Below are 27,620 nucleotides of genomic sequence, written 5' to 3'. Positions count from 1 at the left end.
TTGTTGTTTGAGAAAGGACTGGACGATCTCTTGACCTGTATAGTAGATTGTTGACCCAAAACCTTGCCTGACAGCAGACCCAGAGCATCTAGAGGTGCTGGGTGGTGTGATTTTCATGGCTTCACGTCCCAGAGATTCTCCCAGAGTTATAGGCAGAGATTTTCTGGGTCCAGACACAACCAGTCTTCAGTTCCCTGAGCTGCTCCCTCTTCCAAGAATATGCAATGATGCCAGGTGTCACAGGGAAGCCCCCAGAGGTTAAAGGAAGCCCTGTAATGCCCAGAAGCAGGAGTGGAAAATAAAGGGGAAAATCAAAATCTTTTTTTGCCCACCTAAACCTAAAGTCAGAACATTGCAGGTAGTTAAAACTCCTTTAAAGACTAGCTCTATGCTGGCCAAACCACCACAAAATTCCTGTTCTATCTTTCTCCAAGAATGTGAAGATATGAAAGGATAAGGAACTACAGGTTCCATAATGCCACAGACTAGAGAAAATGAAACCTAGGGCTGGAACAGCTACTGCAACCAGCCCAGCTGACTCAAGTCCTAATTAGCTGAGAAACCCCAGACCAATGCTGTAGGCAGGCTTAGAGACTCGGCTGGGGGTAGGATTAATCAAACCAAGGTAGGAGAAAAAGGGATGGTTTCCCAACAGCAGGGGCACACACACTCTCTCAAACCTCCTTTGAATATGGTGGAAGGCAGAATATTCCAGCAGAAATCAGGAAAACCGCAGACAGCAGACCCTCTGGACAAGCATGTAGAAACTGTTTGTGTTGAACTTGATATTGCTTGCGAAGGTTTTGATATGGAACAGTTTGAACTGGGGGAGGAAGCTAACTCCTTTGAAATGGATTATGAGGTGTCTGAAATGCCTGATACAGAAGGTATGGAGCTAAGCCAAAGGCTCACCCGTGTTAGTGTCTGCTGAAGAAAGAAAAGGAAAATCCAGGAAGTGCTGTTATTTCCCTGGAAAGAGTTAAAAGCACTAAATTGTAAGAATAGATGTTTTTGAGGTCATGACAGCAGGACTGCAGGCAGCCATGCAATAACCTATAGGAAAGCAACCATCTTGGAACTGGCAGAATGCTGTAAAGAAATTGTGGGGGTTTTTCTGGACAATGTTTCGGGTGCCACTGTCTATCAGATACAAAGACTCTTTGGTGGCTGTCATCCTGTTGGGATCTTTGGACGGGGATCTGAAAAGTAGTTCTAATAAGGGTTTGGAACGGATCCCATGCTCTGGGGAAGTTAAATGAGTGTTCTCCCCCAGAGATTTGCCACAAAGAACAAACTGCTGAACAGAGGGAAGTGACAGTTTGCTTTATGTACTTTGAATTTTGTTTCAAGAGTTTAAAACAGCAGTACAGTCTGTGATTGCAGGAATATCTTACCTGTGAATGTTTGTTTGCACCATATTTTACTCTATTGATTGTTGTAACCTTATACCAACTTTGAACCTTGGAATAAAGGACTATTTTTTGACTGTTTCTAGAACTTTGATTTTCTTTCTTGCCTACCTAAACCACCAAACAAAAAACAAAAAAATGACCCCAAAATATCCACAGAGAAGAAAATCCAGAAGAAACCAAAAGAAACTCTGTGGAATGACGATGTTCCTTAATGGACTTTATTTGAAAATGTCAAAGTTCCAAAGGTACACTAAAATCATCCACATAAAAGTAAAGTAATCCACATAAAAGCCTTAAAGGACCTAATCCGCTAGGGATGCAGGACCCAACACGGTCCACGTTTCGACAAAAAGTCTTTTTCAGGGGTCCCTGGGGGTCCTATAATGGTGAATATGTGGGAAAGCTAATATGTGGTGAGCCGGAAGTGAGACACTGCTTGCATTTGTAAAACTGCCTGGCCAAACAGGCCAGCTCTTCTGGAGAAAGCATGCAGACCATAATGAGAGGGGAATGTATGAACCGAGGAGGAAGTGGCAGCTTTGCAGAGTTCCTCAATAATAATAATAATAATTTTATTCTTATATACCGCCAAAGCCGAAGTAGTTCAAGGCGGTTTACAACAAAGAAGAGCTGGACAATCAGTGAATATAGATACAATGTAAAGTCATCAAAATACAGGTGAGCAGGATACAGAGGTAAGGCATAAGAGATCTTGGGAAAAATTTGGTTAGAGTTGAAGAGATAAGGCTTAAGAGGTCTTAGGTGACAGATCGGTTAAACAAGTAGATTTAAGGAAAACTACTGAGGCTGCCATGGCTCTAAATTTATGGGCTGGAACTCGACTTTGTAGATGTAGACCAGCCTGAGCATAGGAGAAAAAAATGCAAGCAGTGATCCAGTTGGAGATGGTTCGCTTAGCAACTGGATGTCTCCCTCGCTAAAAGGTATCCTCTATGCTGGAAAATTGGGAAATTCTCTCTTGTTCAGAATCACAGGGCTTTGAAATAATCTTACTGCCCCACTATGGAATCTGGGCTTCTTCCAACTATTCTGTAAGCACCTGAAAACTTGGCTTTTCACAAAAATGTAATTGCTCTCTTCCCCCCCTGTACTCAATCCTCCTACCCCTTATGCTATTCCTTCCTTCATTAAGCTTTTGTAAACCATGCCGAGCTCTATAATTATGGAGAGGATGCGGTATATAAACTTAAGGTTTAGTTTAGTTTAGTTTAGTTGAGGAGAAGATCGCCATGGCTTAGTCCTATGCAAATAGAAGGCCAAAGCACGCTGACAGGTCAGAGTATGAAGAGCTGATTCTCCAGTATGAGAAGGAGGCTTAGTAAGAACAACAAGGAGATCCCAAACCTGGAAACCACAGGGTGAGCAGATAAAGGACTCCAAAGGCTGATGACAAGCATCAATTGCACCGAGATGGACTCGAATGGATGTTGATTTCGAGGCCTGAATGAGACAAATGCAAAATTGAAGACAGGGAGGTAGACTGAGGCTCCGTGGGATGAATATTGCACCAAACAGAATCTAGTACATTGCTGATGGTAGCATTGTGAAGTGATAGGATTCCTGGAAGCCTCAAAAATGTCCTTGACAGATTGAGAAAACCGGAAAGGAGCTAAGTTGAGAGGTACCAAGCTGTCAGGTGTAGAGACTGCAGGTTGGGATGAAAACAGAGAACCCTGATTCTGTACAGAAGGAATAGCTCCCTGCAGGTGAGTTGAAGTAGAAGGGAGAACCACTGTTGTCTGGGCCACCGAGGAGCTATAAGAAGCATAGTGGCATGATCTTGGTTGAGCTTGACAAGGGTCTTGAAAAAGAGAGGAAATGGAGGAAATGCATACAGAAATAGATTCTTCCATTCCCGGAGAAATGCATCTGCCTCCAGTTGGTGAGAAGAGTATATCCTGGAGCAGAACTGAGGCAGTTAGATGTTGTGGGAAAATGCAAGAGATCTATATGCGGAGACCCCCACAGAGAAAAATGTGATGAAGAGGCAAGGAATGGAGTGGCCATTCATGAGGTTGCAGAAGACAACTGAATTTGTCTACCAGCTAGATGCTATTGCCTTGATTGTAAACGGCTTGGAGAAAGGTGTTGTGATGACTTGGCCAGTCCCACATCCTTTGAGCTTCCTGGCAAAAGAGGGAAGAGATGCCGTGCTCCACTGCTTGTTGACGTAGTACACGGCGACTTGGTTGTCTGTACAAATAAGGTCCACTTGATCGTGGAGAAGATGCTGAAAAGCTTTGAGAGCATGGAAGATCGTTCTGAGTTCCAACAGATCGATGTGATACTGATGCTCCATGCTGAGCCAATAACCGTGAGTATGGAGACCATCTAGATGAGCCCTCCGAGCATAGGTCAAAGCGTCTGTCGTGAAGACTTTCTGGTCTGAGGGGGTGTTGAAAACAGGAAACCTCGAGGAGAGGATGCCAGAACGAAAGGCAGGACTCTGGACTGGAAATGAAGATTCCCCACCCTGAATCTGAGAAGTCTGCGAGAGGCTAGTGGAATGTGAGTGTAAGCCTCTTCGAGATCTAGAGAGCAGAACCAATCCATCAGGGAATACAGGGATGCTAGAGAGTGAAAACTTCAGTCGAAGGGAGATCTGGTGAAATTTGAAGAAATTGAAGTGAGTAACCCTCCTTGATGATGACAAGAACCCAAAGGTCTGATGTAATCTGCTCCCATCATTGATAGGAATGATGGAGATAACCTTATGTGGAAAGAGGAGAGGCTGGAGTCAAAATGACTGCGGAAGCTTAAATACAGCAGGAGTCTAGGGATTTTGCTGAGGGCATTGTTGAGACTGTTTCCAAGGTGGAGACCTGGAACAAGCCGGAGTAGATTTCTGTGGATACCGAGGTGGAGAAGGCTTATAATACTTAGCCCCCGGCGGTTTAGGGTTAGGACGAATCAGAGAGGCAGAAGATTGCTCATGCTCTGAAAGGCATTTGGTGCCGCAATGGATTCATCAAACAACACATTTCTCTGGTAGGGAATATTGGCCAGTCGGTCTTGAAGATTGGAATCCATGTCCACAACGGATGGAAATTGCAAAAGCATTGTACGCTACCTGAATCTTGTGTACTCGCAACTGAGACAGGGTATAGTATAGCTGGTGAAACTCAGGCAAACGATGATGTTCCCTCATAGAAGTGTGAAAAAGCCGAAGGTCAAAGTTATCCATGGACCATCCTTCTCTCCCAGGAGGGACTGCAGCATAAATTTGAGTGGGATGAGTCTTCTTGAGAGAGGATTTCACCATTAAGGAGTGGTGGGACAACCGAGGCTTATCAAACCCAGTAGAAGGAACCATGCAGTACCAGAATTCCATGTGCTAGGGTATAGGCTGGATGGAATAACTCCAAATTTTTTAGAAAAACCAGGTGCAAAAAAGAGTCAGAGGAAGCCTTAATGACTCTTTTGGAGCCTTACTCATGTCATAGAAGTATGAGAAACTGAGTGCCTCGACACAAGCCTCGTAGTGGAGAACGAGGATTCCCCGCAGCATGCCTCGAAAGAGGGGTCCAGAGCCTCGAAAAGCCTCGAGGGTAAATAAATAAAGAAACAAAGCTGCGGTGTGAGAAGGCAACGGACAGCAGGGCAGAGCTAGAAACAGGTGCTTCGCAGCTCTGTGGAAAAACAAGAACTGAGGAGATGCACGTCCTAACTTGGGCGGAAAGGCACTCACGCATGCGCGGTGTGGCACTCGCGAAATTTGAAGTTCTACAAGCAAGTTGCTTGCGAGGCTCTCCGCTACGGGGTTCCGTGGATGATGTCGCCCACATGTTGAGAATATGCTGCCTGCTTGTCCTGAGATAAACTGTGCTATGCTTTTGTAAAAGGGGGGGCAGGGAGGGAGTAAGTGAGAAAAACTTGAAGGCTGTTTGTTTTCTCTAGTATAATTTAGTGAAAATACTGAATTGTACTGAAATTCTGATAATAATTAGAAAAATATTGTTTAAATGTTATCAAATAAACTTGCAGAATGTGGATTTTATTTGCATAAAATTCTGTCAGGACCAATTGGTTTTAGATTTTAATACCCATGCAAGTGCTATTAAAAATTGCTCTTCCTGTGTTTATAGCATTGATAGTGGTGACTTGCATAGCTAAAGAGGTGTTTGTATATGTGAAACAAAGATTTATAAGCTGTGTAAGATGAACATTGCTATTTGCTGCATAGGCAGAATGTGCTTCATTTTTCTTGTAAAGGCTATGAGATAGACTGGTAGGGAATTGACCCCCTCCTTTACAAAGCCTTGCTAGCATTTTTAGCACTGGCCACTGTGGTAACAGCTCAGATGCTCGTAGGAATTCTATGACTGTCAGAGTTGTTACCACAGCTGCCAGCACTAAAAACGCTAGTGCGGCTTTGTAAAGGAGGGGGTGATATATGAAGATTTATCCCCCTTTTACTAAGCCGCAGTAGAGGTTTCTATCATGGCCTGGAGCACTACGGTAAATGCTCAAATGCTCATAGAATTCGTATGAGTGTCGAAGCATTTAGTGCTATGAGCCACGGTAGAAACCTCTGCTGCGACTTAGTAAAAGAGGGCCTTAGGTTGTTTGTTTAAGAATTTTTCAGTTTTGTCAGTTTGTGAAATTATAGAAAAAACAGTGCAGCCATTTTAGAAAACTAATTTCTAACCCTAATTAACTATAATTTCCCACCTAATTTTATAGATGTGTCCCATGTTTTTCCGGAATTTCCAGTTCCTGATCTGGGAAATATGTTGTTACCAGAACAGATCACTTTGAACGATATAAAAACATTACAACTTCTCTACAGGCGACATTGTGAGGTAAATAAAGGTAGTATTGGATTGTTGGCTAGCTATCCATTCTAGAATCATAGGAATCGGTATTCCTGTAAGTTAGAGTGCTCATTATCAATTGAAAGTTTAGTTTGCAATTTTATAATGGTGCTCCTGGGTAGGAAAGACACACAAGTGCATATGTTGCAACTATTTTATAAAAACATACATGCCTATGTGCTTTTATAAAATTACCTGAAGAAAAATAGGTACACACATTTACATCTGCTCTGAGGCATATGTATTTGTTTGTGTATATGTGCTGGAAAAAGGCATATGTACTTATATGTTGCACATTTTATAACTTGAATGTCAATCTTGCCCCTACTTTTGCCTGTTCTCTGCCACAAGAATGCCTACACATTCTGTAAATGGTGCACAAATTTAGGCACTGTTTATAGAATAGTGCTTAGTGCCAGGATTCATGCTGTTTTGGTGTGAGGATTTACACCATATGAAACCTGGTATAAATCTTCACTCTTAAATTAAACAAGGAATTGCCATAATACTGCACACAATTTCTAGGAATGCAGCTGACCCATCCATGCCCCTCCCATGGCCACCCTCCCTTTTTTGAAGCACACAGAAAATTGACACATCTTTATGGAATCCCGACTAGGAAGATGCACACGTAAATTTGAATTGTTGCTGATTAGCACTGTTCTGCCCACGTATTTATCTAGCAAGGGTATATAGAAGTCACCTCCACCAAAGCTCCAGAGTAATATGATACTTTATTGCATACATATCAGATAATACATCAGATAATGTACAGGAAATAGACAGATAATATCTTTATCCCAGGACAAGCAGGCAGCATATTCTTGACTGATGGGTGACGGCACCGACGGAGCCTCGGTACGGATAATTTTAGAGTGATTGCACTCTAAGAACTTGGAAAGTTCTGGTAGGCCGCACCGCGCATGCGCGAGTGCCTTCCCGCCCGACAGAGGCGCGCGGTCCCCAGTTTCTTAGTTTCCGCGGAGCTAAGAAGACGCATTTCTTTCAACGGCTGTTGAAAGTCCTTTTTTTCTAAGTAAAAATCGCCTTCCCGCTCGCGTAAACCCGCTTGGAAATTTTATTTCCGTTCTTTCTTTTCTTTAATTTTTTTCTTCAGTTTTCAGTTAACCCCGGCGGGGCCTATTGCCATCATCGAGGCCTCGGCCTTCGATTTGGCAGAAGCCGTATTCACTTTCATGCCCCCTCAACCCGGGTTTAAAAAGTGCCAGCGGTGCGCTCGACCAATTTCACTGACAGACCCGCACAACTGGTGTCTGCAGTGTCTTGGTCCTGATCATCGAGCGTCTATCTGCTCCCGCTGTGCGACTTTAAAGAAGAGAACACTTAAAAACCGCCAAATACAGCAGCAGTTATTGTTCGGCGCCGAGATGTCTGATTCCGCACCACCGGCACCGACGTCAGCTCCATCTCAGTCGGCACCTACTTCGTCGACACCGCGCGATACCGCGCTGGCGTCGCACCCCGCAGGTAAGCCGGCTAAGAAGCCTTCCCCGTTGGAGCGTCCTCCGGTCTCAGTAGCAGCGAGTCCAATCCTGCCGACCACGAGGCGCCCACGGAAGCGCTCCGCTCCGATTGAGGTGAGCCCCTCGACATCGGGTTCCTCTTCGGAGTGTAGAGCGGCACCCAAGGTACCGCAGAAGAAAAAAGCGGTACCGGTACCTTCATTGGACGAGCGCATTGCCGCAGTCCTGCAGGTCCAGCTAAAGGAACAACTCCAACAGCTACTCCCTGCTCTTTTGACTCCGAGCCTTCCAGTCCCGGTCCGGTCTGAGCCGCCGGTACCGACGGTGCAGCAGCCCCCTTTATCGGCATCCACTTTGTCGGTACCGGGGCACATCACTTCTTCGGTATCAATGCCAGTCTTGGCACCGGAACCGAGACACCAGGCTGTTCAAACATCGGCACCGGCACAACCTTTAACATCTCCCGGTACCGGTTCACAGAGGTCTGGTAAGTCGACTCATAAAACTCGACACCTAGAACCCTCCACACTGGAGTCACGAGACCGCAGTTTTCAGGTGAGGGACCCTGATGTGTGGGGTGATTCAGAAGAGCCTTTCCTCTCTGAGGGAGAGTGTTCATCAGGGGACGAGGATCCTTCTGGTTTTGATCCATCTTCCAAACCTGATGCAACTTCTTTCACCTCTTTTCTTAAAGAGATGTGTGACTCTTTATCTATTCCCCTGGAGGCTGAATCCAAAAAATCCAAGGCATTTTTAGATGCTCTTGACTTTGACCAGCCTCCAAGAGAATTTCTCAAGCTGCCTCTCCATGACATTTTAAGAGAGACATTTTACAAAAATCTAGAGACACCCTTGACCATTCCAGGAGCTCCCCGTAAACTGGACTCCTTATATAAGGTTATACCAATTCCAGGCTTTGACAAGCCTCAACTCCCCCATGAGTCTTTATTAGTAGAGTCTACTTTAAAGAAATCCACGGGGGCTAGTGTATATGCTTCTGTCCCTCCTGGCAGGGAAGGTAAGGCCATGGATAAGTTTGGCAAAAGGCTGTATCAAAATGCAATGCTAGCGAACAGGTCAGGAAACTATGCTTTCCATTTTTCCTTTTATCTTAAGCATCTTATTCAAAGTTTGTCATCTTTTGAGAAATATCTCCCTGACCGTAAAAAATCAGCCTTTCGCCAAACTTCTTCATCGCTCTTGCAACTGCGCAAATTCATGGTCAGATCAATCTATGACACTTTTGAGCTGACCTCTAGAGCCACGGCTATGTCAGTGGCTATGCGACGACTGGCCTGGCTCAGAGTGTCCGAACTTGATGTCAATCACCAAGATCGACTGGCCAATGCACCTTGCTTAGGGGATGAGCTGTTCGGAGAATCCATGGACTCTACTACTCAGAAACTTTCAGCTCATGAGACTCGATGGGATACTCTCCTTAAGACAAAGAAGAAAACCCCACTTTCTAGGCCTTTTCGTCAACAATCGGCCTACCAACGAAGGTTTGTGGCTCGTCCCTTACCTCAAACACAGCAACAACCCAGGCGTCAGAGGCAACAACAGAGGCAACCTGCTCGACCTGCCCAGCAGCAACAGCAAGTAAAACCTCCTCCTTCTCAAAAGTCAACTCAGCCCTTTTGACTTGGTTCTCCTGGACATAGCCAATCTTCCTCCTTCTACTCATCTTCCACAGCCCATAGCAGGACGCCTTATACATTTCATAAGCCGTTGGGAAATCATCACCTCGGACCTGTGGGTCCTCAACATCATCCGCCACGGCTACTCTCTCAACTTTCAGACACCTCCTGCCCAAAGTCTGCCAAGAGAGTCTGCTTTCAACACTCCTCGGTCTTCCCTCCTTCTTCAAGAGGTTCAATCCCTCCTCCTTCTGAACGCTATAGAGGAAGTTCCTCTAGATCAGAGAGGGCAGGGATTCTACTCCCGTTATTTTCTAGTCCCCAAAAAGACAGGAGATCTAAGACCCATTCTAGATCTTCGCGATCTAAACAAATGCTTGGTCAAGGAGAAATTCAAAATGCTTTCTCTGGCCACTCTTTACCCTCTTCTCAATCAAGGCGACTGGCTATGTTCCCTCGATCTCAAAGAAGCATACACTCATATACCGGTCAATCTGGCCTCCAGACAGTACCTACGCTTCATGATCAATTGTTGTCATTACCAATACAAGGTGCTGCCCTTCGGTCTTGCCTCCTCTCCAAGAGTGTTCACCAAATGTCTGATTGTGGTGGCTGCCTTTCTACGATCTCACCACCTTCAGGTCTTTCCTTACCTGGACGACTGGTTAATCAAGGCCAATTCATCTCAGACTGTTCTCCTGGCCACCAACCAAACCATCATGTTTCTTCAACTTCTGGGGTTCGAGATCAATCTACCCAAATCTCATCTCATCCCCACTCAGAGACTTCAATTCATCGGAGCTGTCTTGGACACAGTCCTCATGAGAGCGTTCCTGCCATCCAACCGTCTTCAAACGCTTCAATCTCTGTGTCAGCAGGTGCTTCTACAACTTTCCATCTCTGCCAAGCAAATGATGATACTCTTGGGTCACATGGCCTCCACAGTTCATGTCACACCCTTCGCACGTCTTCACCTGCGCACTCCTCAATGGACCCTAGCTACCCAGTGGTCCCAAGCGATGGATCCTTGCTCACGTCACATATCTGTGACATCATCTCTTCGTCAGTCTCTACAATGGTGGTTGATATCCTCAAATCTCTCCAGAGGTCTTCTGCTCCATCTACCTCCTCATCAACTAGTCATCACCACCGACGCCTCCCCTTATGCCTGGGGAGCTCATTTGAACGAGTTCCAAACTCAAGGCCTTTGGACAGCCCAGGAAAAGAAGCATCACATCAATTTCCTGGAACTCAGAGCGATGTTTTATGCCCTCAAGGCCTTCCAACATCTTCTCTTTCCTCAAGTTCTCCTGCTGTGCACAGATAATCAAGTTGCGATGTACTACATCAACAAGCAGGGTGGGACGGGCTCTCGCCTCTTGTGCCAGGAAGCCCAGAAGATCTGGACTTGGGCCATAAATCACCATCTATTCCTGAAAGCTATCTACATTCAGGGAGAAAAGAATTCCTTAGCGGACAAGCTCAGCAGAATTCTCCAGCCTCACGAGTGGACACTCGATCCTTTCACTCTACAGTCCATCTTCGTTCAATGGGGCACTCCTCAGATAGACCTCTTTGCAGCTCCTCACAATCACCAGCTGCCCCTATTCTGCTCCAGACTCTACTCTCCTCACCATCTGGCAGCGGATGCATTTCTCCTCGACTGGTCCAATCTGTTCCTGTACGCTTTCCCTCCTCTGCCTCTCATGTTGAGAACCTTGTTCAAGCTCAAGAGGGAACGAGCCACCATGATTCTGATTGCTCCGAGGTGGCCCAGGCAACATTGGTTCTCCCTTCTACTTCAACTCAGTTCCAGGGAACCTTTTCTTCTTCCACTGTTTCCTTCTCTGCTTACACAGCATCAGGAGACCCTTCTACATCCTAACCTCCAGTCTCTGCACCTGACAGCTTGGTATCTCTCGGGCTGACTTCGCATGATACTCTTTTGTCTCAGCCCGTTCGTTCCATTCTAGATGCCTCCAGGAAACCAGCCACTCTGCAATGTTACCATCAGAAGTGGACAAGATTTTCTTCCTGGTGTCTTCTTCACCATCTTGATCCCACTTCCCTGGCAGTGGAGACATTGTTGGATTATTTGCTTTCTTTGTCTGACTCTGGCCTTAAGTCTTCTTCCATCAGAGTCCATCTCAGTGCCATTGCTGCCTTCCATGAGCCGGTTCATGGAAAACTTCTCTCAGCTCATCCCCTGGTGTCCAGGTTCATGCGAGGTCTTTTCAATGTGAAACCACCTCTTAAAGCCCCTCCTGTTATCTGGGATCTCAATGTGGTTCTTTCCGCCTTAATGAAGCCTCCATTTGAACCTTTGGCTCCTTTCAAGTTTCTCACTTGGAAGGTACTTTTTCTTATTGCTCTTACCTCTGCCAGGAGGGTCAGTGAGCTACATGCACTAGTTGCAGATCCACCTTTTACGGTCTTTCATCATGACAAGGTGGTTCTGCGTACACATCCAAAGTTTCTCCCTAAGGTTGTCTCTGAATTCCATCTCAACCAATCCATTGTTCTGCCTGTCTTCTTTCCGAAACCTCACTCTCATTCTGGGGAACAGGCTCTGCATACTTTGGATTGTAAGAGGGCTCTAGCTTACTATCTAGAGCGTACGAAACCCCACAGATCAGTTCCCCAACTCTTTCTGTCCTTTGATCCGAATAAATTGGGACGTCCTGTTTCTAAACGTACGTTGTCTAATTGGCTGGCAGCGTGCATTTCATTCTGTTATGCTCAGACCGGACTGACGCTGGAAGGTTCTGTCACGGCCCATAGAGTCCGAGCGATGGCAGCATCTGTAGCTTTCCTCCGTTCCACTCCTATTGAGGAAATCTGCAAGGCTGCTACTTGGTCCTCAGTTCATACTTTTACATCTCATTATTGTCTGGATGCATTCTCCAGACGGGATGGACACTTCGGCCAATCTGTTTTGCAAAATTTGTTTTCCTAATGGCCAACCTTCCCTCCATCCCTCCATCCCTCTTTTTGTTAGCTTGGAGGTCACCCATCAGTCAAGAATATGCTGCCTGCTTGTCCTGGGATAAAGCACAGTTGCTTACCGTAACAGGTGTTATCCAGGGACAGCAGGCAAATATTCTTGCGTCCCTCCCACCTCCCCGGGTTGGCTTCTTAGCTGGCTTATCCTAACTGGGGACCGCGCGCCTCTGTCGGGCGGGAAGGCACTCGCGCGTGCGCGGTGCGGCCTACCAGAACTTTCCAAGTTCTTAGAGTGCAATCACTCTAAAATTGTCCGTACCGAGGCTCCGTCGGTGCCGTCACCCATCAGTCAAGAATATCTGCCTGCTGTCCCTGGATAACACCTGTTACGGTAAGTAACTGTGCTATATACACTAAATAGAATACTTCACCATGTTTGGCACGCCCCCTTCCAATACTGATCGGGAATCTGATCGATCAAGGGAAGAGACCCAACCCATGGCACTCCTGAGGCTGCAGCAAGATTCAAAGTCCATTATGTATCTCTCAATCTTTTATAGCACAGAAAGTGCTGAATTTCTCACAGACACTGCTGTTTCTGCAGTAACAACAGGTGTCTCCCATATCTCCTAACTCTCCCAGATGGAATGTGCTGCTTAGGCCCTCCCTAATTGCAGTACCATGAGAAACCTTCCTCGGCCCTTCCCGGTAAGACATGAAACAGTATAGGAGATATGATATAAGTTGATAAACAACTTGCTCTCACAAAGTAAGTTGTAAGACTGCCTAATTGTCTGGAAGGCAAGGATTGCAGCTAAAAAGCAAGCAGACATGAAGATTCACACCTAATAGCCAAAGTGACTACTTGCCATGCCCTGGCCAGCCATGGGCATAACAAGCACCAATAACTACCGTCTTTTTTGCTCAATAAGATGCACCTGACCATAAGATGCACCCTAGATTAAGAGGAGGAAAACAAGAAAAAAAACCATTCTGAACCATGTTCTCCCTTTCAGGCTCTGCACCCTGTCCCTCCTTCCTGCCAGGCTCTGTACCCTGTCCCCCTTCTGGTGGTCTAGTGGTAGACAGGGACAGGGCAGGCAGGCCTAGTGACAGGCAGGGCCCCCCACCCTGAGGCAAGCAGGCAGGCAGGGCCCCCCAAAATGCATAATCTTTCTTCTCTTCTTCACTATCCATGTGTACCATTTCCTCCCCTTCCATTAAGTATCACCTCTCTGTATCTTTATTCCTCCCCTTTCCAGCATTATTCCATGTCCCTGTCCCTATGTTCCCTCCTCCTTCAGCATTTCTTTGCTCGGTCTCTTTCCTTCCCTATGTCAAGCTTCATTTCCTTCCTCCTGTACTCCTCATCCCCACCCCTCACCCCGAGGCAGGCAGGCAGGGCCCCTCGTACCCCCTACAAACTCTTCCATACCTTATTTTAGTTCCTCCGGCGCAGCTTGATGGGCCCGTTCCTCCCTGTCCCGCCTGCCACATGGGCTGAGGTGAATGCAAAGGGAATCAGAGGAATGGCAGTGGAGATGGCTGAGGCCTGGATGTGTCACCCAACCCTGCCATGGGAGAAGGGAGGAAGGAGAGCGGGAGGCTGGAACTAGCCGCCGCTGCTGCTGCTGTTGCCGTAGCAGCTCGCTGTCTTGTCAGGGCCGCGCCGCCATGCCGGGACTCTCAGCGGCTTCCGGTTCCAATGGCCATTCAACCGTGGGGAAGCTGCTGCTCGTGTGGGAAGCAGAATTCGCTGTCTCCAGCTGCCTCAGTAGCGGCAGAGCGGCGCGCAAGGCTGCCTGCCTGGTCGGCTGACTTGGCTGCCTCCTCTTCTCTTCTCTAGTGGCAGAGCGGCGCACAAGGCTGCCTGCCTGGTCCCGCGAGAATGGAAGCGGCGCGGGACCAGTTAGGCAGTCTTGTGCACCACTCTGCCACTAGAGAAGGGAAGAGGAGGCAAGCACGACAGCCGACCAGGCAGGTAGCCTTGTGCACCACTCTCCGCTAGAGAGGCAGCTGCGTCCAGCAAGGGAGGGCACCAGAATTAAAATAAGGTAACTGTGGGGTGGGGGTGGGGGTTTGGGTATTCGCTCCATATTTCCACCAATTTTTTGGGGGGAAAAAAGTGTGTCATATGGAGCGTCTTATTTAGATTTTATTGTTATATTGATGTTCTTTAAGATTTTTTTTTTAATGTTATACACTTTGAACCTGTTTCAGAGAGTTGGCAGAATACAAGTACCATTACTACTACCATTAATTGCTCATTTATCAATTAAGTTGCATGCACAGTTATGGAATTTGTCCAGTTGTTGCTAAATATCAGCTTGCAGTTTTGGGCACCATATATAGAATCCAGAAGATACTGTATATAATACACTGATTTTATGAATCTTGCGTGTGTGCCTATTTAACGTGTGTACATCGCTAAGAACCTTTATAAAAGTCTATATCAGCACATACAACGTTCTGCTCTGTACTTTTTAAATTCCATATAAAATTACTCTGATAGTGTACCACTACTGTTGAAAATTACCCAGGCAAAATACATGCATGCATTTACAGCAATTATTTGGCGCACACATAAAATGTCAGAGTTGCTTTATGCACATAAGTGCATGTTTTAAAACTATTCCTTTCTATTATGTCCTATCAAGATTTCATATGCTAGGTGTTTAATCTATCCCTCAATCTGCAAGTTGCAGAAATCTAACCCTTTTCTGAGCACATGCTCATCCCCCTTAGACTGAGAGCTAGAAACATATCCAGTTTCAATTTATGCAAGCAATCTATAAGAACATAAGAATAGCCTTACTGGGTCAGACCAATGGTACATGAAGCCCAGTATACAAAAGAACAACAGAAGGAGCATGGCCTTGAAAATTGAACAGCCCAAAAAGAGGCAAGAGAGATATCAAACCCAACCAACAGTTACATTTATTCAAAACATAAATTATAAAACAGCAACAGTCCTAGGTCTTGAAAAGAACATATGAAGTCCCAAAAGTGGAATCCTAGGAAAGTCCCAACTAGGATTCAGGTTTCAGCAACTAATGTCACCTTCCTTGGACAATACATAAACTGTAATTAAATAGAAGAAAATGTAACATAAATATCAAAGCATAAATTAAAACTTCAATAATGAAACATAATGGCATATCATGTTTTGTTTTGTTTTTTCTTCATGTTTTTATTATCCATGCTTGGGTGGTTATGCTCCAATGATGATTTTATTGGTTTTATTTGTGCTATCACTTTTAATGCTATAACTGTTTTTTGATATGCCATTTTGTCTTATTATTGATGTTTTTATTTATGCTTTGATGTCTATGTTCCATTTAATTATGGTTTATGTATTGTCCCCTGAGGAAGGCTACATTAGTTGTCGAAACCTGAATCCTAGTTGGGACTTTCCTAGGATTCTACTTTTTGGACTTCATATGTTCTTTTCAAGACCTAGAACTGTTGCTGCTTTATAATTTATGCTTCGAATAAATGTAACTGTTTGTTTGGTTTAACATCTCTCTTGCCGCTTATTTGTGCCTTTAAGCTCAGAAACCCAGTGGTCTCAAACTCAAACCCTTTGCGGGGCCACATTTTGGATTTGTAGGTACTAGGAGGGCCGCAGAAAAAATAGTTAACGTCTTATTAAAGAAATGACAATTTTGCATGAGGTAAAACTCTTTATAGTTTTTAAAACTTTCCTTTAACAGTTAAAAGGAAAGATATATAAACTATAAAGAGTTTTACCTCATGCAAAATTGTCATTTCTTTAATAAGACATTAACTATTTTTTCTGCGGCCCTCCAAGTACTCTTTTTTCTGCAGTCCTCACATTTAAAGTTTAATATCTTTTCTTTCTCAAAACTGGCACATTTCAATCACTATATCGAAAATAAAATCATTTTCCCTACCTTTGTTGTCTGGTGACTTTATTTTTCTGTGCTTTCAACTATGTTTCCAGGGCCTTCTTGTCCTTTGACTGGTTTTCTCTCCGTCTTCACTTTCTACCTTGCATCCATCTTTGGCATTAACTTAATTTTCAATTTTTCTGCTTTCTTTTCAAAATCTACGTTTCCATGTCTTACCTTCCCTTCCTATCTCTCTCTTCTCCGTCCTATTTCCATGGTCTGGCATCTCTTTCCTTCCTTTCTCTCCCTCCCTCCTTCCTTCCTTTCCCCTGCTCTGGCATCTGTCTCCTTCCCTTCCCCCTTGCCCTGGCATCTCTCCCTCCCCTCCATGGTCTGATATCTCCTTTCCTTTCCTCCCTCCCATGAACTTGGCTTCTTCTCTTGTTCCTCTCCTCTCCCTTCTCCTTCCTGCCTTCCCTCTCTTTCCCCAATTGGGTGCAGCAGCAACAGAAGCAGCATTTCCCTTCCCCCTTTCCTGTGCAGGAGAGACATTTCTCTTCCCCTTTTCCTCCCTCTCCCTTTCCCTATGCAGCAGCAGCAGAAGCAGCATTTCCCTCCCCCCTTTCCTGTGCAGGAGAGGCATTTATCTTCCCCTTTCCCTCCCTCTCCTTTTCCCTGTACAGCTGCAGCAGCATTTCCCTAGGGTCCCCCTTTCCTATGTAGCAGAAGCATTTCTCTTTCCCCTCCCCTTCCGTTCTCTTCCTTGTGGAGCAGCAGCGTGTCTGGCCGGCTCGTTCCGTTCAAAGCCGCGGGTGGCGGCTCCTTGCAAGATCCGCGCCTGCGTCTGAATCCTCTCTGATGTTGTGACATCAGAGAGGCTTTCAATGCAGGAGTGGATAGCGCAAGGAGCCGCCAACCTGCGGCTTTGAACGGAACGAACCGGCCAGACACACTGCTGCTCCAAAAGGAAGGGAAAGGGGAAGAGAAATGCTGTTGATCGCGTCTCGACTGCAGGCCACAAATAAAACCTGGAGAGCCACATGTGGCCTGTGGGCCGTGTGTTTGAGACTGCTGCAGTAATCCATTCTCATGGTGGCCAATCCAGGTCACTAGTACCTAGCCAAAACCCAAAGAGTAGCAACATTCCATGTTACCGATCCAGGGCAAGCAGTGGCTTCCCCCATGTCTTTCTCAATAACAGATTATGGACTTTTCCTCCAGGAAATTGTCCAAACCTTTCTTAAAACCAGCTATGCTATCCGCTCTTTGGCAATGCATTCCAGAGCTTAACTATTCTCTGAGTGAAAAAATATTTCCTCCTATTGGTTTTAAAAGTATTTCCCTGTAACTTTGAGTGTCCCTTAGTCTTTGTAGACTTCATCATATCTCCCCTCAGACGTCTCTTCCACACTGAAGAATCCTAACCTTTTTAGTCTTTCCTCATATGAGAGGAGTTCCATCCCCTTTATCATCTTGGTCGCTCTTCTTTGAACCTTTTCTAGTGCTGCTATATCTTTCTTGAGATAAGGAGACCACATGTGGTGGACTCAGGCTCTTGTCTTTTCAGCGGGTCCTGCTTACCTCCCATAAAACGATAGGACTCAAATTTTCATCTGGTAGCCATGTAAGGTGCTTCTCAGACTACAATTGCTTATTGAGGAAGGTTCACTATTTTGGGGGGTGTTTTTGCCAATATTAACCAGTGGCTCCGCAAAGCTCTGTTCAAGGGCATCTTGCCATGTCGATGACGTCACTTCCTCCCCTTTTCAGTCTTTTAAAGTGACAATACACTTTTTTGCACTGTCCATACCGGGCTCCGTGGAAGATATCACCTACATATGAGAATATCTGCCTGCTGTCCTCTGATAACAACTGTTACAGGTAAGTAACTGTGCTTTACTTGCATATGTGTGGTAACAAGAATGTATGCACTTTTGTGTCCCACATGTAGACATGTTCAGGTGTGGTCTGGGTTGCAATTTATGTACATAGTTCTTAAAATACATTTGCATTTTACATTCAGCCATTTATACATGTACTTGAAATTTTATGTATGCTAAATAGCAGCTGTAAATACAGGCATATATTTTGCCTGGGATAATTTTCAAAAGCAGTAGTGAAAAATTGCAGGCAGACCTTAGGACAGGGGTGTCAAAGTCTCTCCTTGAGGGCCGAAATCCAGTTTGGTTTTCAGGATTTCTCCAGTGAATATGCATAAGATCTATTAGCATACAATGAAAGCAGTGCATACAAATATATCTCATGCATATTCATTGGGGAAATCCTGAAAACCCGACTGGATTGCAGCCCTCGAGGACCCTAACCCCTCTTGATCAGATCTCAATAAGCCCATTCCCTGAATAGTAAGTCCACTTACATACATATTCCAAGGAAACCTTACATGTTTCCAAGGAAACCCTACATTATCCCAGGACAAGCAGGCAGATATTCTCACATGTGGGTGACGTCATCCGACGGAGCCTCGATGCGGACGCCTCACAAGCAGACTTGCTTGAAGAAACTCGAAGTTTCGAGTCGCCCGCACCGCGCATGCGCGAGTGCCTTCCCGCCCAGCGCAGGGCGCGTCTCCTCAGTTCTTACTTTTCCACGGAGCCAAGAAGTCCGTCTTCGACTCTCTGCATGAAGAGTTTTCACTTGTGCCTTCTTTTGTCCGCGGTTTTGGGTTCTTTTTTTTCAGAATCGCTAATTTTCGTCGTTATTTTCTTGTTTTCAAAAAAAAAAAATTTCTTCCGTTCATTTGACCGGGCAGGCCATGTGGCCGCAGCCCCAGGGCTTCGAACTTGCGACGGTGCTTTTTCGGCCTATGTCCCGGCCTGCAACCAGCTTTAAAAAGTGTTCCAAGTGCCAGCGCGCGATTTCCCTGACGGACCCTCATCGATGCTGCCTTTGGTGTCTCAGGCCTCAACATCTCCCAAAATCGTGCCGGCCTTGCTCAACACTTACGTCTCGTGCTTTCAAGCGTCGTTGCATCCTGTGGGAGCAGCTTTTCAGCATGGAGTCTTCGATGGAGCTTTCGTCCTCGAAGGGTGCTTCGCCCTCTACATCATCCGATGCTCCCCAGGCTTCCACAGCTTCTGCTCCGAGCCTCATCAAACCTGCCTCATTTGTACCGGCAATGTCTTTGACGCCTGCCGCAGTGCCTTCCTCTTGTCTCTTCAGGTCAGATAGCACAGCAGCCCATTCCCCCAGTGGTGCTTAAAGTGCCCAAGGCTTCTAAGTCCAAGCACTCATACACTGCCTCGAGGGAGATCGAAGCTCGGGCTGGTGGTCCCATTGGAGACACAGATCCATCCTTGCCGGCTTTGTTCCAGACCTTATTGGAGAAGCAATTCATTCAGCTCTTTAATACCATGGGGCCGAAGCTTCTCTCACAAATCCAGCCTGGGCATGCGGAGGTCTCCTGCGAGGTCGAGCCGCCTCCTGTGCCTCAGTCGTATGCACACTCTCTACAGGGAGCAGAGTCTCTGCGAGTGTCTGGTCTGGCATCTCGGCATGCATGCATCGCAAGAAGTAGAGTCTTTGCCCATGCCTCCAATGGAACCCGTACACTCATAGAAACATAGAAAATGACGGCAGAAAAGGGCTATAACCCACCAAGTCTGCCGATTCCAAGTGCCCGCCCCCCAGAGTTCACACCCTTAGAGATCCCACGTGAGTATCCCATTTCCTCTTAAAATCCGTCACGCTGCTGGCCTCAATCACCTGCAGTGGGAGTCCGTTCCATCGATCCACCACTCTCTCGGTGAAGAAGTACTTTCTGGAGTCGCTATGAAATTTTCCTCCCCTGATTTTCAGCGGATGCCCTCTGGTGGTTGAGGGTCCCATGAGACAGAAGATATTATCTTCCGACTCAATACGTCCCGTGATGTACTTATACGTTTCAATCATGTCCCCCCGTTCTCTTCTTTCCTCAAGTGAGTACAGCCGCAGTTTTTTTAGTCTTTCTTCATACGTGAGATCCTTGAGCCCCAAGACCATCCTGGTCGCCATTCGCTGAACTGACTCGATCCTCAATATGTCCTTACGGTAGTGTGGTCTCCAGAACTGAACACAGTACTCCAAGTGAGGCCTCACCATGGATCTGTAGAACGGCAGCATGACTTCAGGTCTCCTGCTGACAAAACCTCTACGGATACAACCCATCATTTGTCTTGCCCTGGAGGAAGCCTTCTCCACTTGATTGGCAGCTTTCATGTCCTCACTAATGATCACCCCTAGATCGCGTTCTGCCGTAGTCTTAACCAAGGTCTCACCATTCAGTACATAAGTTCTATGCGGGTTTCTCCTACCCAGGTGCATTAACTTGCATTTTTTAGCATTGAAGCCTAGCTGCCAAGTAGTTGACCATCTTTCCAGCAGCAGTAGATCGTGTGTCATATTATCAGGTAATAAGTTTTTGCCTACTATGTTGCAAAGTTTGGCGTCGTCAGCGAACAGTGCTACCCTTCCTTTAAGCCCTTGCGTCATATCCCTTATGAATAAATTGAATAGAATCGGGCCCAGGACTGAGCCCTGTGGCACCCCACTGATTACGTCCGACGGCTCAGATTACGTCCGACCACCTTCTGAAGTCTACCGCTCAGCCAATCCCCAACCCATGCAGTTAGAGTGTCTCCTAATCCTATCGATTTCAACTTATTCAAAAGCCTTCGGTGTGGGATGCTATCAAATGCTTTACTGAAGTCCAAATATACCACGTCCAGTGATTCTCCGGCATCCAGTTGTCTAGTAACCCAGTCAAAAAAGCTAATCAGATTAGATTGGCAGGATCTACCCTGGGTGAACCCATGTTGGTGGGGGTCACGTAAGGTTTCCTCTTCTAGAATCGTGTCAAGGTTCCGTTTGATCAGTGTTTCCATGAGTTTACACACTATAGATGTGAGACTCACTGGTCTGTAGTTTGCTGTCTCTGTCCTGCAGCCCTTTTTGTGGAGTGGGATTACGTTGACGGTTTTCCAGTCCAAGGGGACTCTTCCTGTGCATAGGTAAAGATTGAAAAGCACAGATAATGGTTCTGCCAGGATTTCACTTAACTCCCTGAGCACCCTGGGGTGTAGGTTGTCCGGTCCCATGGCTTTGTTTACTTTGAGTCTTGATAGTTCGTCGTAGACGCTACTGGGCGTAAACTCAAAATCTTGAAATGGGTCTTCCAGGTTATCTCCTGTCTGAAGCTGTGGACCAGCTCCCGGCGCTTCACAGGTGAAGACTGAACAGAAGTATTCGTTTAGTAGCTCTGCCTTGGCAGAATCTGATTCCGCAAAGTTACCGTCCGATTGCTTCAGCCGTTCTATCCCAACTTTGGCAGAGTCTTTGCGAGTGCTTCAAGGTTCTTCCACTCAGCCTCCTCTGCTTCGTTCCACAGCCTCCAGCCCTATACATTCTCTGGGGGCTTTAGCGGGGACATGTTCTCCTCGATTGTCGAGGCCTGCTTCGAGGCACTGCTCGCATCATCAATCGAGGCATTCTTCGAAGCATTCATCCAGGCATGCCTCGCCTCATCAGAAGCAGCCTTTCCTTCAATATTCCCCACCGCCTGCTTCGACCTTTCCGCTTCCGGATCTCGAAGACCCGGTGGGTTCTTTTTCTCCATCCAGGTCTCCTTCTTCATTGGAGCAAGCCGCCTCGACATCCTCGAGTCCCTCTCGAGGCCAGGCTTTGGCAGATCAGCTGTCTTTTTCGTCTTTTCTACGTCAGATGGCGGCTGATTTGGATATTCAACTTGACACTGGATCTAGGTTTTCCAAGGAGTATCTTGAGATCATGCATCTTCCTCAACCTCCTACTGAATCCCTCAAGCTTCCTCTCCACAAGCTTTTGGATCAAACCTTTGTCCGCTGTCTGGAAACTTCTTATTCCATTCCAGCTGTTCCAGGCAAATTGGATTCCAGATACAGGACTGTTCATCATAAGGGATTTGACAATGCTCAATTGTCTCACCAATCACTTCTGGTTGAATCTTCTTTGAAAAGATCTCACCATTCCCAGGTTTATGCCACTGTTCCTCCGGGCAGGGAGGGCAAAATGATGGACAGATTTGGTCGTCGCATCTACCAAAACTCCATGATGACCTCCAGAGTCCTCAATTATAATTTTCATTTCATCACCTTTTTGAGTTCTTTTTCTCCATCCTTCAAAAGTTCATGCCTTATCTGGATTCTCGTGCGCATTTTGAATATCAGGAAGTCCTTGCATCCTTGTCCCAACTTCGGCTGCAGCTTCTTCAGTCCTCCTATGATGCTTTTGAGCTGTCTGCTCGAGCTACTGCTTGCTCGGTGGTCATGTGGCATCTGACGTGGCTCCATACCATCGACATGGATCCTAACCTGCAGGACCGGCTGGCTAATGTTCCTTGCGCTGGCAATGACCTCTTTGATGAGTCTATTGAGGCTGCCACCAAGAAGCTTTCGGACCACGAGAAGTCTTTTGCATCCATTCTCCGCCCGAAGCCGAAGCCTGCTCCTCCTCGCCCTACACGCCCTCCTCTAATTTACCAACGGCGTTTTCCACCGAAGCAGACTCCTTCCATTCGTCAGCCTGTCAAGAGGCAACATCCTCAGAAGCAGCAGAAGCCTCAGCCACCTGCTGTACCCAAGGCTCCTCAGCCTTTTTGAGTGTCTCATAGAAAGCCTAACCTCAGTCGTTCTGCCATTTCCCGTTTTTCCCCCTATCGGAGGTAGTCTCCATCATTTTTACCACCAATGGACGACTGTTACCTCCGACCTCTGGGTCCTTTCCATCGTCAGGGAGGGATACTCTCTTCAGTTCCATCAAGTTCCTCCGGAACATCCTCCAAGAGAGTATCCTTCCACCTCTGCCCAGACCGCCCTTCTTCTTCAGGAAGCTCAAGATTTGCTGCAGCTCCGAGCTATCGAGCCAGTTCCTTTGGCTCAACAGAACAAGGGATTTTACTCCCGGTACTTCCTTGTTCCGAAGAAGACAGGCGATCTGCGTCCTATTTTGGATCTCAGGGTGTTCAACAAATTTCTGGTCAAAGAAAAATTTTGCATGTTGACCCTAGCATCTCTGTATCCCCTCCTCAGAGGCCCAGACAACCCTGGTACTCCCTTTTTCTTCAACTCAGCAGCAGGGAAAGCCATACTTTCTACCAGTTTTTCCCTCTCTGTTTACGCAGCATCAGGGATCTCTACTTCATCCCAACCTACAGTCTCTCCAACTGACAGCATGGTTCCTCTCAACATAGCTCCTCTCCAGTTTTCTCAATCTGTGAGAGATGTTTTGGAAGCTTCATGGAAGCCTACTACTAGACAATGCTATCACCAAAAATGGACTAGGTTTTAGAATGACTGGTTATGCTCTCTGGATCTCAAGGAGGCCTACACACACATTCCCAGACATCCGGCCTCCCGTCAGTACCTCAGATTTCAGGTGGGAAATCTTCATTATCAATACAGAGTGCTCCCTTTCAGCCTGGCCTTGTCAGCCATAGTCTTCACCAAGTGCCTGGTAGTGGTGGCCGTTGGGCTCAGGAACCATGGTCTTCAGGTGTTTCCCTACCTGGACGACTGGCTCATCAAGGATTCCACGTCTCAAGGAATCGTCCTAGCGACCCAGTGGACTATCTGGTTCCTCCAGAGTCTGGGATTCGAAATCAACTAACCGAAATCCCATCTCCAGCCTTCTCAGACTCTTCCATTCATCGGAGCTGTTCTGGATACTGTCCAACTCAAAGCATTCCTTCCTCAAAAAAGTTTGGAAGCTCTTCTCCATCATTGTCATTCGGTCTCCTCTCGCCCGTCCATCTCGGCAAGACACATGATGGTTTTTCTGGGTCACATGGCTTCTACAGTACACGTGACTCCTTTTACCAAACTTCACCTCAGAATTCCTCAGTGGACCCTAGCATCTCAACGGACTTAGGTTTCCGACCCTCTGACTCGACACATCCAGGTCACTCCTGCTCTGACACAGTCTCTTCGCTGGTGGATGCTCTCTTCCAATCTATCCAGAGGCTTACTTTTTCACACGCCCCTCCATCAGAAGGTTCTCACGACCGATTCGCTTGGGGGGCTCATCTAGATGGTTTCTGTACTCAAGGCTATTGGACCAGTACGGATCGTCAGTGTCACATCAATCTCCTGGAACTCAGGGCAATTTTCAATGCTTTTCAGCATCTGCTTCACGACCGTGTAGTCCTCATTCGCACGGACAATCAAGTCGCAATGTATTATGTCAACAAACAAGGAGGCACAGGATCTGCCTCCCTCTGTCAGGAAGCTCTGAAAGTTTGGGATTGGGCAATTCGCCACAACACCTTCCTCAAAGCTGTCTACATTCAGGGGGCGGACAATGCCTTGACGGACAACTTGAGTCGTCTTCTATAGCCTCACGAATGGACTCTCCATTCCACACCCTTTCATCACATCTTCTCTCAGTGAGGAACGCCTCAGATAGATCTCTTTGCAGCCCCCCACAACTTCAAGCTGCCTCAGTTCTGCTCCAGGATCTACACTCCTCATCGCCTCGAGGCAGATGCTTTTCTTCTGGACTGGACGAATCTCTTTCTATATGCGTTTCCTCCATTTCCTCTCATTCAAAAGACGCTGGTCAAGCTGAAGTCCGACCATGCCACCATGATTCTGGTTGCTCCTCGGTGGCCCAGACAACCCTGGTACTTTTTCTTCAACTCAGCAGCAGGGAGCCATACCTTCTACCAGTTTTTCCCTCTCTGTTTACGCAGTATCAGGGATCTCTACTTCATCCCAACCTGCAGTCTCTCCACCTGACAGCATGGTTCCTCTCAACATAGCTCCTCTCCAGTTTTCTCAATCTGTGAGAGATGTTTTGGAAACTTTACGGAAGCCTACTACTAGACAATGCTATCACCAAAAATGGACTAGACTTTCCGCTTGGTGTTTTTCTCAGCATAAGGAGCCTCAACTTTCCTCCTTATTTTCAGTTTTGGACTATTTGTTGCACCTTTCTCAGTCTGGTCTCAAGTCTACTTCAATCCAAGTCCATCTTAGTGCAATTGCTGCTTTCCATCAGCCTATTCAAGTTTCAAGTTTCAAGTTTATTAAGTCTTGATGAATCGCCTATATAATTTGCTAGGCGATGTACAATAAAAAATAACATGTATTTTTGAAGGGAAACCTCTCTCTGCTCATCCTGTGGTTTCCAGATTCATGAAAGGACTTTTCAATGTCAAACCTCCTCTCAAACCGCCTCCAGTGGTTTGGGACCTCAATATTGTTCTTACTCAACTGATGAAACCTCCATTTGAACCAATGGACAAGGCTCATCTGAAGTATCTCACTTGGAAAGTGGTGTTTCTCATTGGCCTCACTTCTGCTCGTCGAGTCAGTGAGCTTCAAGTGTTGGTTGTGGATCCGCCTTTTACAGTGATCCATCATGACAAGGTGGTTCTTCGCACTCATCCGAAATTCCTTCCTAAAGTGGTCTCAGAGTTTCATCTCAACCAATCCATTGTTCTTCCAGTGTTTTTTCCAAAGCCTCATTCTCATCCTGGAGAATCAGCTCTTCATACTCTGGACTGTAAACGTGCTTTGGCATTCTACTTGGAACGCACCAAACCACACAGAACTGCTTCTCAACTTTTTGTCTCCTTTGATCTGAACAAGTTGGGACATCCTATTTCTAAGCGTACCATCTCCAATTGGATGGCGGCTTGTATCTCTTTCTGCTATGCCCAGCCTGGATTACCCCTTCACAGTAAAGTCACATCCCATAAGGTCAGAGCAATGGCAGCTTCTGTAGCTTTCCTCAGATCTACACCTATTGAGGAAATTTGTAGAGCTGCTACTTGGTCCTCGGTTCATACCTTCTCACTATTGTCTGGATACTTTCTCCAGATGGGATGGACAGTTTGGCCAAACAGTATTGCAAAATTTATTCTCCTAAATTGCCAACTCTCCCACCATCCCACTTTGGTTAGCTTGGAGGTCACCCACTTGTGAGAATACCTGCCTTCTTGTCCTGGAATAAAGCACAGTTACTTACCGTAACAGTTGTTATTCAGGAACAGCGGGCAGCTATTCTCACATCCCACCCACCTCCCTGGGTTGGCTTCTCTGCAAGCTATCTGAACTGAGGAGATGCGCCCTGCACTGGGCGGGAAGGCACTCGCGCATGCGCGGTGTGGGCGACTCGAAACTTCGAGTTCCTTCAAGCAAGTCTGCTTGTGAGGCGTCCGCATCGAGGCTCCGTCAGATGATGTCACCCACTTGTGAGAATAGCTGCCTGCTGTCCCTGGATAACAACTGTTACGGTATGTAACTGTGCTTTTCATTCCCCCCTCCTACCACCTCTGGGATTTACCTGGAAGTGATTCCTTTAGTCCAGTAGACTGGGGTGGGATCTGCCACTACACTCCAGCTCTGTCAAGTTCCAGGTGGAAATATTTTGGTGATGGGGTAGTTTTGTAGTATTACCACCAAAGATAAGCTGTCCATATAAAGGTGGTTTCATCTAAATAGAAACATAGACATGATGGCAGATAAAGACCAAATGGCCCATCCAATCTGCCCATCCGCAGTAACAATTATCTCTTCTTCTCTCTAAGAGATCCCATGTGCCTATCCCATGCTTTCTTGATTTCAGACAGTCTGTGTCTCCACCACTTCTTCCAGGAGACTGTTCCACATATCTACTACCCTTTCTGTAAAAAAGTATTTCCTTAGATTACTCCTGAGCCTCATAACTTCATGAAAGGGCATAACTGTGCCCTTTCATGCCAGAGCTTCCTTTCAAATGAAAGAACTCGACTCATGTATTTAAACATCTCTCAAGAACAATAATAATAACAAAATATAATTTAAAAAAAATAGAAAAAATGTTATTAGCCAAGTGGTGGAAGTACCCACTGAAATCCATTTACTTAAAGTGGAGAAAAAGCCTCAACCATAAATAATATACAGACGGCAACCCAATGAGTTTTTTAGCCGTTCCAATTCTGTATCATAGGCAAAAAAAACTCCACAATTATCAAAAATGTAATTTTAAAAATGGGGAAACATCTCACCACTGTGCACAGGGAAAAAGGAAAAAGAACAAGAGACAAAAATTGTACTTATCTTCACAGATGTCACTTTCAGAATATATTGCTCAGTTCAATGTATCAATATTCCTGCTATAGCATGCACAGCATTGGAGCAAAGATAAGATGATACAATTTTGTTTGGAACAATGATGAGAGCAAAGAGTCAAATTTCAGCAAATAATAATAAATTACTAATGATTATGACAGGAGTTGCCATTCAGAATATAACTAGAAATTGGAAAGATTATACAAGACTTAACTATACTTTTTGGTGGAATTCTATATGTTATATTTAAAAAATGGAACGAATTCTTGCTATGCAAAAAGGAAATTATAACAAGTTTAAAAAAATTTGGGGGCCATTGATTGAATATTCGAATGATTAGACACTTTTTTTTTTATAGAAGAATAATATGATAT

The 27,620-nt window shown here is 46.0% G+C and overlaps 1 protein-coding gene across 1 annotated transcript in view; it reads left to right on the top strand.

The window, feature by feature from the left end:
* RFX2 (regulatory factor X2) overlaps positions 1 to 27,620 on the top strand; it is a 447,486-nt gene that overhangs the window by 235,073 nt on the left and 184,793 nt on the right. The window contains exon 9 of the mRNA XM_033955018.1: positions 6,117 to 6,235. Coding sequence (XP_033810909.1) covers positions 6,117 to 6,235 — 119 coding nt within the window. The remainder of the gene's footprint in view (positions 1 to 6,116; positions 6,236 to 27,620) is intronic.

This window comes from Geotrypetes seraphini, chromosome 8 (assembly GCF_902459505.1).
Source record: "Geotrypetes seraphini chromosome 8, aGeoSer1.1, whole genome shotgun sequence".
Taxonomy (NCBI): Eukaryota; Metazoa; Chordata; class Amphibia; order Gymnophiona; family Dermophiidae; genus Geotrypetes; species Geotrypetes seraphini.
The sequence above is the reverse complement of the archived record's forward strand: the minus strand, read 5'-3'. Positions and strand labels throughout refer to the sequence as shown.